Genomic DNA, 10696 nt, shown 5'->3' on the forward strand with positions numbered 1-10696 from the left:
CTGCAAGCTAAAACGTCCGCAGCTGCTTACATATCCCAGACTGCGTCCTCTGACGCAGTCGGTGTTGCAACCAGTTCTGACCATTCACAGAACCCTATGCAGGCTCTGTAGACTCCTTCCGTACCATCCCACAGTCCAAGACCCCTCCCATCTTCCTGAGCCTTGGAAGTTTCAAAGCGGATCTTTGTGCAACAAAGTTTCCAGCCACCAGCTCTAGGCATGCAAAGGCATCCTGAAAGCTGCTTCTTTTTCCCTATCTCCCAGCCGCAAACTCTGGGGTTTGTTTTTGGACTCCCCTGTTTCTGTAACAAGCTGACATCTGCTACAATGTGGATGAAACTTGAGGACATTATGCTCAGTGAAATAAGCCAGACACAGAACAAATACTGTGTGATTCTACTTAGATGAGGTTCCTAGTGGAGTCAAATTCATAGAGACAAAAAATAGATGGTGGGTGTAAGGGGCTGGGGGAGCGGGAAGTTAGTGTTTATGGGGACTGAGTGTCAGTTTGGGAAGAGGAGAAAGTTCTGGAGATGGATGGTGGGGTTGGTTGCACAATAACGTGAAATGTGCTTAATGCTGCTGAACTGTGCACTTAAAAATGGTTAAGACACTAAATTCTATGTTATGTGTATTTTTCCATGATAAGAAACAGGAGGCAAAGAAAACAATCATGTTAAAACTATGCACACACACACACAAAGGTGTGTTACATGGGGGTTGAACATAATGGAATAATAGATGAGGAGCAGAAGTTTTTAATTTTTCAGGTGTGATGTGTAATGTGGTTTTTCTCTTCAGAGAGCCTGTATCTTTTAGAAGGACTTTTCTGAAATGCTTCTGGGTGAAATAAAACCAGCCAGGGGTTGTGTGTGTGCTGCGGAGAGTGAAGCTGTGAATGCTGCCTCCACCATAGGAAGAGGTGGGTGGGGCGTGGAAGGTGCTAAGGCCCCAGGCAGCACCCCAGGTTGAGTTCTGCAGCATCATGGAGGCCCTCTTATCTCTGCTTCTGCTGGCCCTGGGGGCCCTTTGGGCAGGTGAGTGAGGGCAAAGGAAGGGGGGAAATGCCCAAAGTTTAGGCCCCCTGGGTGTTCATGGGTGGGTGTCAGAACAGAGTTTGGAAATAAGTCCAACATCCCCAGAACGGGACCAATGGAAGAAATGTGGGCTGCTTCAAAAAGGAGATGAGGCCTAAGCAGGGGCCCTGAGGAAGGGGTCAGATCACATAAGGGCAGACATTTTAAACTTTTGTCAATTAAAAATATTTTTTTTTCAAGTTTATTTTAGAGAGGGAGAGAGAGAGAGAAAAACATCTATTTGTTGTTCCACTTAGTTATGCATTCATTGGTTGCTTCTTGTATGTCCCCTGACCGGAGATCAAGCCCACAACCTTGGCTTATCAAGTTAACACTCTAATCAACTATACTACCCAGCCAGGGTCCCTAGATTTCTCACTTGTAAATATGTTGCCTCAGTTGCCTTACCACCCCTGCTGGGTGTGTGTTTAAAAAACAAATATATATGTTATTTATTTGAACCAATGGAGAGTAAGTTTCAGGCACACTGCCTCTCATTCTGCAATGCCACGGCATGTTTTCTGTGAACGAGGACATTCTCTGCACAATTATAGCAGATTCTCAACATCGTGCATTCATATAGTACTATTAACTCATCTACAGAACTTATTCAAAAGTTCCCATGGTGTCCTGTGTGAGAACAAACCCAGTGGGGTGCGGCTGGTCTCCTCCTTCACAATGGACAGTTTCTTCCTTTCCCCCTGGGTCTTGTGACTCTGGTATTTGTGATGCCTGTGGGCCTGCCTCCTGTGTCCCCAAGGTTAGGTTCAGGTTGTGCATTTTCTGCAGGAATCACAGAGGGCACACACCTGCTTCCTGGCGCCATTACCTTGATCACTTGGTGAAGTTTACATTCACCAGGTTTCTCCAGGGTAAAATTACTAATTCCCTCTTGTAATTATCTTAAGGGGAGTGTTTGGGACTCTGAGGATATCCTGAGCTCCTCACACTTTACCTTGGAGCTGGATTCACAGAACACCACAGAACACAGGGCAGATGCAGTCATTTTTATATGTGTGTGTGTGTGTGTATATACACACACACACACACAGAAACACACACTTTTTTAAAAAGATTTTATTTATTTTGTTTTTAGAGGAGAAGGGAGGAAGAGAGGGAGAGAAACATCAATGTGTGGTTGCCTCTAGTGCACACTCAGCTGGGGACCTCGCCCACAACCCGGGCATGTGCCCTGACTGGGAATTGAACCAGTGACCCTTTGGTTAAATGCCAGTGCTCAATCCACTGAGTCACACCAGCCTGGGTTCTCTCTCTCTCTCCTTTTTTTTACAGATGATGTGTATTTACTTTTTTGAAAGAGAGAGAGGGGAAGGGAGGAATGAAGAGAGGGAGAGAAATATCAATGTGTGAGAGATACATGGATCTGTTGCCTCTCACATGCCCTCAACCAGGGAACCTGGCTTGCAACCCAGGCATGTGCCCTGACTGTGAATCGAACTGGCGACATTTCAGTTTACAGGCCAGCACTCAGTTCACTGAGCCACACCAGCTAGGGCATAGACTTTTGCCTCCTGGCAGCACCCAGGAAGCAGGGTCCTTATATACCTATGTACATAACCCTGGGGTACAGAGTGGGAAACAGACCCAGCGATGAGGCAACCAGCTTGGGATTGCCTGGCTATGAAGGACAAGGTTGGAATTTGAGTCCCTGCTGGTGACCTCCCGAAATTATATATGCTTGGCCAAGACTGAATGCTCGGGAGCTTGAGATAGAAGGTGATGGGTGATGGACATCCTAGAATTTTGGCTGGGCTGGATGAGAATATTTCTATGATAAATTGGAGATCCAGCACAATAGGTATCCAACCATCCATTCATCATTCTTTCTTTCTTCCTTCCAGCCATCCATCTTCCATCCATCCATCATCATTTTTCTCTCTCCCTTCCTTCCATCCAGCTATCATCCATCCATCATCCATCAACCATCAGTCATTCATCCATCAGCCATGATTCAACATCCATTTATCATTCATCAGCCATCCATCTATTATCCATTCATCATTTGTTATTTTCCACCCATCCATCAGTATTCACTGAGCACATACTGTTCAGACTGTTGTAAACAAGACAAGCACAGGGCCCGCCCTCGAGGACTAGCAGGGATAGACAGTCAATGAGCAAGTCTGTGTGCGATACAATGTCAGGAAGGACCCAGTGCTAGGAAGAGAACAGAGCAGAGTAAGGGGAGGAAGGTTATTTTAAGGACATTGGGAGCATGAGAGTCTCTGAGGAGAAGGCTTTTGAACAAATACACAAGCCAGACTTGGGAAGGTCTGGAGGAAAGGCTGCCAGGACAGCAGTGCAAAGACCTCAAGGTGGGAATGAAGGCAGTGCAGTGGCGGAACAGCCGAGAGGTCAGTGTGGCCAGAGTGGAGTGAGGAGGTGTGAAGGAGTCAGGGCTGGCTCATGTGGCTCTTGTGGGTCATGGGGGGTTTAGATGTTTAAAGCATGAAGGGGAATCATAGGAAGATTTTGAACTGTTTTGCATTTAAAAACCTTTCATGCACCCTTTTTAATTCATTATTGATTTTAAAACAATTTTTATAATGTTTTTATTGAGATATAATTCACATAACATACAATTCACCCTTTTAAAGTGTATAATTCAGTGGGTTTTAGTACATTCAAAGTGTTAGGCAACCAGCACCTGAATCCAGTTCCAGAAAATTCCATCACCCCAAAAAGCAACCCCATCCCCATTAACATTTACTCCCCACCCCCTCCCATAGCCCCTGGCATCCATTAACCAATCCACTTCCTGTCTCGGTGGATGTGCCTGCTCTGGACAATTCACATAAATGGAATCACACACTGTGAGGCCCTTTGTGTCTGGCTTCTCTCACTGAGCGTTATGTGTTCAAGGGCCATTGAAGTTGTAACGAGTGTCAGTGCTTCACTCTTTTTCGTGGCTGAGTAATATCCCAGTGTGTGCATATATCGCATTTTGTTTATCCATTACCTGTTGCAGGAACACAGATCTCTGGGTAGAAGCATTCTCATGCTCCTCCGCCCAGTTGTCGTCCCATGACCCAGGAGATGATGAGCTAATCTTGTCTCTGCCTGCGGCCTTAAGCCGTTCAGGCCATTGGGTCATGGAATCCTGGAAAGAGTGAGTTCTGTTGTGTACTCCATCTGCCTCCTTGTTAATAAAGTCTTAAAATGGAGCTGGCATTGAGGATTAGTGGGTCTGCTTTGATAGGTGCTAGCTAAACCAGGAGTTATCCTGCCTGTATTTTACATATTGATGATACTTTGTAAGAATTCTTTCACTTGTAAAATTCTTCTATTGTTGGTTGGAATGTCACACCCCCTGTTCTAGTAACTTTTGAAATCCTAATTAAAGGATGGTGTGACTTCTTGCTGTTCGCTGTTGGACAAAAGCAAGCCACAGTCCTCCGTTCATTACTGGCCAGTCATCCTGCTTGCTGGATTTATCTCAGCGTCCACGATCATATTCAACACTTCAGTTACCTGTTGCTGAACATTTGGGCTGTTTCCGCTATTTTGCAATTGTGAATCCTACTCTGTGAACATGTGTGTGCAAGATTTTGTGGATGTATGTTTTCGTTTTTCTTGGAGGGGAGTTGCTGGGCCAAGTGGTAGGTAACTCTTTAACCTTTGAGGAACTGCCAGATTGTTTCCACAGTGGCTGCACCATTTTATACCCCCACAGAGGGGATGTGAGGGTCCAGCTTCTCCACCTTCAGCAGCTCCTCCAGCTGCTCCAATAGGAGCTGCACTGTGGTGCCCAGGGGAACCCTAGGGTCCCAGAAGCAAGGGATGGAAATGTGTGAATGCCAGATGGTGACCAGGATGTGGGGGTGAAGGGTGGGGAAGGATCAAGGGTTATCTCACCTGTCGACCTGAATGTCTCAGGGAACAGAAGGGACTGTGTTAAGGTTTCAGCCCCCTAGGCTATGGTGGGGATGGAGCACCCGGCCCTAACCTGGCACTCTGTTCCTCTCCCCAGGAGGTGACACATTTGAGACCCACATTATTGGGGGTCATGAGGTTGCCCCCCACTCCCGTCCATACATGGTCTCACTGCAGAAAGATGGCACCCACCTGTGTGGGGGAGTCCTTGTGCACCCATGGTGGGTATTGACAGCTGCCCACTGCGTGGCCCAGCCGTAAGTGACCCTAACCTGCCCACCCCCTCTGTCACCCCAAGCATCCCGGATTCTATCCCAGGTTCTCCATTCTCACCAGGAGGTGGATCCTGACAGACTTAAGCCAGTTGTAGGGTCATAGGGGTGCCTCCTTTCCCTCTGCTGTGATTGCCATGGTTCATGTATGTGACATCAACCTTAGGCACACATAAGTGACATTACGCTGAAGGATTCCTAGGGAAGCTTTACTTGCTACAACAAAGCACCTTCCAGCTGGACAGAGTTGGGCCTCTCGTGACACCCAGGAATGTGTTTTCCATTGTGGCCATGAGGATAGAGCTAGCCTGTGAGGGGAGCAGAACCAACCTAAGAAGCCACCAAATAAATCGATCTTGGAGCTGCCCTACCTCTGGACTGGATAGTAAGAAAGACCCCAGATCAAACTGGTCAAAGTAACCAAAGGCCATCTGTTGGTTCATGTAACTGAAAAGTCTAAGAAGACAAAAGGCTTCAGGCACAACTTGATCCAGGTGCTTGCATGAGCTGGTCAGGAGCCTGCCTGTCTCTCGGCTCTTGTGTCATGTCCCTTGGCCACATTATCAGGCAGGTTCTCGCATAGTGGCAAGGTTGGGCCCCCTTAGATTCTCAGAAACAGTTTGTTTCTCTGTAATTTGGGCAAAGTTATGAGGATCAGTACTGATGAGCTCAGCCTAAGTCACGTGCCAGCCTTAGAACAAATCGCTGTGGTTGAGGCATAACATATGCACTGGATGAGGCTGGAGCCCCCGCTGAGGGAAGCCCCGGGCTGGAGGTCATCTTTTCTGGACACACACAGCCCAGCCTCTGACCAGGGATGAACTGGAGTTTGGGGCAGGGGTGGGAGCAGGGACAGCTTCCTGGATAAGGTGGGGAGGAGGCAGTTGAGAAGAAGCAGAGGAAGCCAGGTAAGGGAGCCAGGTGTGAGTGTGGGAGGGAGCAGTGAGTACCTCATGACCTTGAAGTCAGCCTAGATGGACCCTGGAGACAGGGCTTGGGTGTGTGGAGGGGTTCCCAAGCTGCAGAATGGCAGCCTGTATCCTGACTCTCTGCCCACAGGACCCGACGGCTGAGGCTGAAGCTGGGGCTCCATGTGTTCGGACACCATGCCCTCAACTTAAAAGTCAAGGAAGCTGTTCCTCACCCCAAGTACAAGCCACCCCCCTATCTGGAGAATGACCTTGCACTGCTTAAGGTGCTAGGGTGGGTGGGGGGAGTGACAGCTGCACCCAGGCTCCCAGCTGCCCATCTCCCACTGTCCCTCACTCAACTGTCCTTTCTTGTAGTTGGAGTATAAAGTGAGTCGCAGCAGGACTATCCAGCCCCTGGCCTTACCCCAAGGGCACCAGGCAGTGACAGCAGGAGCAAGGTGCAGTGTGGCCGGCTGGGGGCTGACCCAGCAGCATGGGCAACTGGCAAGAGCGCTGCGGGAGCTGGACATGCGTGTGCTGGATGCCAGGATGTGCAACAACAGTCGCTTCTGGAATGGTGACATCACCCCCTACATGATCTGCCTGGAAGCCGAGTCCAAGAACCAGGGCCCCTGCAAGGTGAAGGGGCAGCAGGGGGGAGGCCAGGCAGCCTGGCCTGAGGGGAGGGCAGGCCCGAACTCTGTCCATTCTCTGGGGGATGCTGGAGAATGGTCCATTTCTCAGATACAGAAACTGAGGCACAGAGAAGTTAAGTAACTTGCCCATGGTCACATAGTCAGGGAATGGCAGAGATGGGGTTTGAACTCTAGCACCAAAAATGATCACAGCATGTACAAAGGTCCTGGAGTGGGAAGAAGAAGCAAAGAGTGTTAAAAGGAAGGAAGGAAAAAGGGAATGAAAGAGATGGGAAGGGGAATAAGGAAATGTGTCTAGGGAGATGTGGAACCAGGGTATATAGCCACTGGGGGGGGGGTCTCTACTCTAGGATCAACCTCCCTCCCCCAGGGATAAACAGGCTTTCTTCATCAGGCACTGAGGGTAACCTGTGACCCATGTGCTCCAACAGGGGGACTCAGGTGGGCCGCTGGTGTGCAGCAAACGCCAGGTGGCTGGAATCCTGTCCTTCAGCTCCACAACCTGCACTGACATCTTCAAGCCCCCTGTTGCCACTGCTGTGGCCCCCTATGTGTCCTGGATCAGGAAGATCATCAGGCACTGGCCAGCCACGCCTCAGGCCTGATGCTCCAGGGGTGACCCTGACTCTCTTGCTTGTGGGACCCTCCCTTGCAGAATTATGGGGAGGGGCAGAGGGGACTGGTCACAGCTCAGAGGACCAATAAATTGTAATAAAGAAACTAGGAGTTTTGCCTGAATTCCGACCCCACTTCTGCCATGCTTGCTGTGAAGCCTTAGGCAGGCCTCAGTTTCCCCACTTATAAAACAGAGGTTGTGCTTTTGAGGTTGCTGAAGGCAGCCCAGCAGCATGCAAAGGCCAGCTTCTCCCAGGAGGGGCTCCAGCCTAAGGCCCAGAGGATGGCAGAAGATGGCACTGGCCAGTGCTGGGAGCCACAGCCAGAGTTTGGCGGGCAGGGGATGTGCTGGGTGTTGTAGAACGGGGTGGAGGTCACTGAACAAAAACATCCCAGAATCTTCTTCCTTTTATTTTCTTGGTAACATCTTTACAATATTGGGATATAATTCACATGCCTTACAATTCATCCATTTAAAGAGTATAATTCAGTGATTTCTAGCATGTTCACAAGGTTATATAAACATCACTTCTGTCTAATTCCAGAATACCCTGTCACCCCAAAAAGCAGCATTGTCCCCATCAACAATCTCCTCCAGCCCCTCCCCAGCACCTGACAACTACGAATCCACTTCCTGTCTCTGTGGATGTGCCTGTTCTGGACATTTCACATAAATGGAATCACGCACTGTGTTGCCTTTGTGTTGGCTTCTCTGAACATCAAGGTTCATCCATGTTGTAGCAAGTGTCAGAGCTTCACTCCTTTTCATGGCCGAGTAATATTCCAGTGTGTGGATGGGCCACATTCATCCCTTGATGGACATTTGAGTTGTGTTCACCATTTGGCCCTTGTGAATTTGCTGCCATGGACACCCGTGCACTTGTGTTTGCGTGCACGCCATTTCATTTCTCTTGGGTGAGCACTTAGGATGAGATTACTCAGCCACACAGTGATTCTGTGTAACTTTTTGAAGCACTGCTGTTTTACAGCAGAATCTTTGTATGATATCATGAAAATTCTGCAACACACAGCAAAGTTGGAATAACGTCATGATGAGCACTTAGGTGCTTTACCATCCACTGTCCCTCTACCTTAGTTGCTGATGCATTTGCATTTCACAGCACAGTTCCCCAAATGCTTCAGCAGGGGTTTAAGTCCTTCGTCTCCCTCTGTCTCTCCTTCTGTCTCTGTCTCTGTCTCTGACTCTCTCCCTCTCTCATACAATGAAATGCATGAATCTAAGTGGATAACTTGCTGTTTTGACAAAAGCCACCAAATGCTTGTAATCCAAACCCCAGCAGAAATGTGAGTTAGTTACCCAAGAAGACTCCACTGCCCCTCACAGTCTTGCCTTAAATTTGGTTTCTGCATAGTTATTACTGCACATGGGAAGTATTTAAAGGGACAAAAGTTCGCCCTGGAGGAAGATAGTTCCCCACTGTCACCCGTTTTCCCCAGGAGCAAAGTCTTATGTTTTCGTCCAAGGTGTTCTGTGCAACATTTTTACAGGTTTTTTAAAAAGATTTTATTTATTTATTTTTAGAGAGAGGGGAAGGGAGGGAGAAAAAGAGGGAGAGAAATATCATCGATGTGCGAGAGAAACATCGACCGGTTGCCTCTTGCGGTGCCCCAGTTGGGGACTGAACCCACAACCCGGGCATGTGCCCTGACCAAGAGTAGAACTGGCAACCTTTCGGTTTGTGGAGGAGATGCCCAACCCACTGAACGTACCAGTCAGGCATTTTTACATGTTTGTATACAAACAGAAGCGCTACCTGCTCAGCTAGGCCTAGCTGTCACAGTAACAGGCTTGCCACACCCTCGGGGCATGTACCAGGAGCCTGAATTATCACCTCGTTTCCTCCTGTCCCTCATCTCACGCCTGTGAGTGACTGCCGTTTGTCTACTAGCCCAGATGGGAGTTTGCTGCAAAGACTGGCACCTATAGGCTGGCACTTATTTTCCTTCTGGTCACAGAACAGTGGTTGTATTCACTGAGCACTTTCTAAGTTCCAGGCTTTCTGCAAAATGTCAGGAAACGTCAGAAGACTCTTTTTCACTTTATTTATTACAGAGCAAGAGCAAGAAGGAAGGACAGATATGGGATGGGGAGGAGAGAAGATGAAGAGTCTCTCTCTCTTTGGCAAATTGCTGAATGGCCCTTATCTTTTTTTAACAGACATTATTTTTTTAGAAAAGTTTTAGGTATATAGAAAAGTGACAAGAAAGGCACAGAGTTCCAATGCGCTCACGTCCCTTCCCCCATGTGCACATCCTGCATGAACCAAGGATATAAGTCGCAATTAGTGAACCAATATTGATACTTTATTCAGATTTTCTCAGTTTCCCTGAATGTTCGTCTTCTGGTCTAGGACCCCGCCTGACATTCAGTCGTCTCCTTAGGCCACTGTGGGTTTTGACAGTTTCTCAGACTTTTCTTGTTTTGTTTTGTTTTGTTTTTTTAAATTCTCACCCAAGTATATGTTTATTGTTTAGAGACAGAGGAAGGAAGAGAGAGAGAAAGAAACATTGATTGGTTGCCTCCCTTATGCACCCCAACCAGGGATGGAACCATAACCTAGGTATGCGCCCTACCCTAGAATCAAACCACAACCTTTTATTGTACAGGATGACGCTTCAACCACTAAACAACTTGGCCAGGACAAGTAAGTGCATTTTTAATGTTTAAGTTTCTACTGTGGCATCACCTGTACACAGAACACAGCCAGGTCACAACAGCCTGGTGACTTCTCACAAACCAAATGGTGATACTGTGATTTAATCAGAATGTATATTTGGTCTTCATCCATATTCCTGGCACAGGGTTTCTACAAGACTTGGAGTTTCCTAAGTAATAAGACAGACAAAGGAGTCTATGTTGTTCATAACAAGTGACTCTCAGCCATACCTGGAACAGGGCTAACAGCCAAAAAGACCAAGAGGTTAAAACAGTGATTTTTCATCTCATGGCACACATAAAATAATTACTAAAATTCTTCGGTATGCCAAAAGACCTATTATGTTTTTTGCTGATCTTAAAAAAGAAAGTATAATTTTGATTCATTTACACCAGACAGCTATTGTTGTGTTGGTTGTTGTCATTTTTTTATTTGAAAATCTAAGGGGAAATAGGTCAGTGCCCCTGACTAAATAGTCAGGCATTACATGTTTTAAACATTCTTGCAGCACACCAGTTGAAAATCGCTGGGTTAGAAGGTTGGAACTTTCAGCCCCAACCTTGGAAGGGAGCGGTCTGCCAGTAGCTCAATACA

The 10696-nt window shown here is 47.6% G+C and overlaps 1 protein-coding gene across 1 annotated transcript; it reads left to right on the forward strand.

Annotated features, from left to right (window-relative positions):
- Positions 1–976: 976 nt before the first annotated feature.
- Positions 977–7520, forward strand: GZMM (granzyme M). Its single transcript, XM_090289112.1, has 5 exons — positions 977–1037; positions 5068–5227; positions 6302–6437; positions 6529–6792; positions 7241–7520. Exons 1-5 carry the CDS (start codon positions 986–988, stop codon positions 7412–7414), a joined length of 786 nt encoding a protein of 261 aa, XP_090145238.1. The 5' UTR covers positions 977–985; the 3' UTR covers positions 7415–7520.
- Positions 7521–10696: the final 3176 nt, after the last annotated feature.

The sequence above is a fragment of the Furipterus horrens genome, unplaced genomic scaffold (assembly GCF_987537825.1).
Source record: "Furipterus horrens unplaced genomic scaffold, mFurHor1.1.pri manual_scaffold_10, whole genome shotgun sequence".
Classification (NCBI taxonomy): domain Eukaryota; kingdom Metazoa; phylum Chordata; class Mammalia; order Chiroptera; family Furipteridae; genus Furipterus; species Furipterus horrens.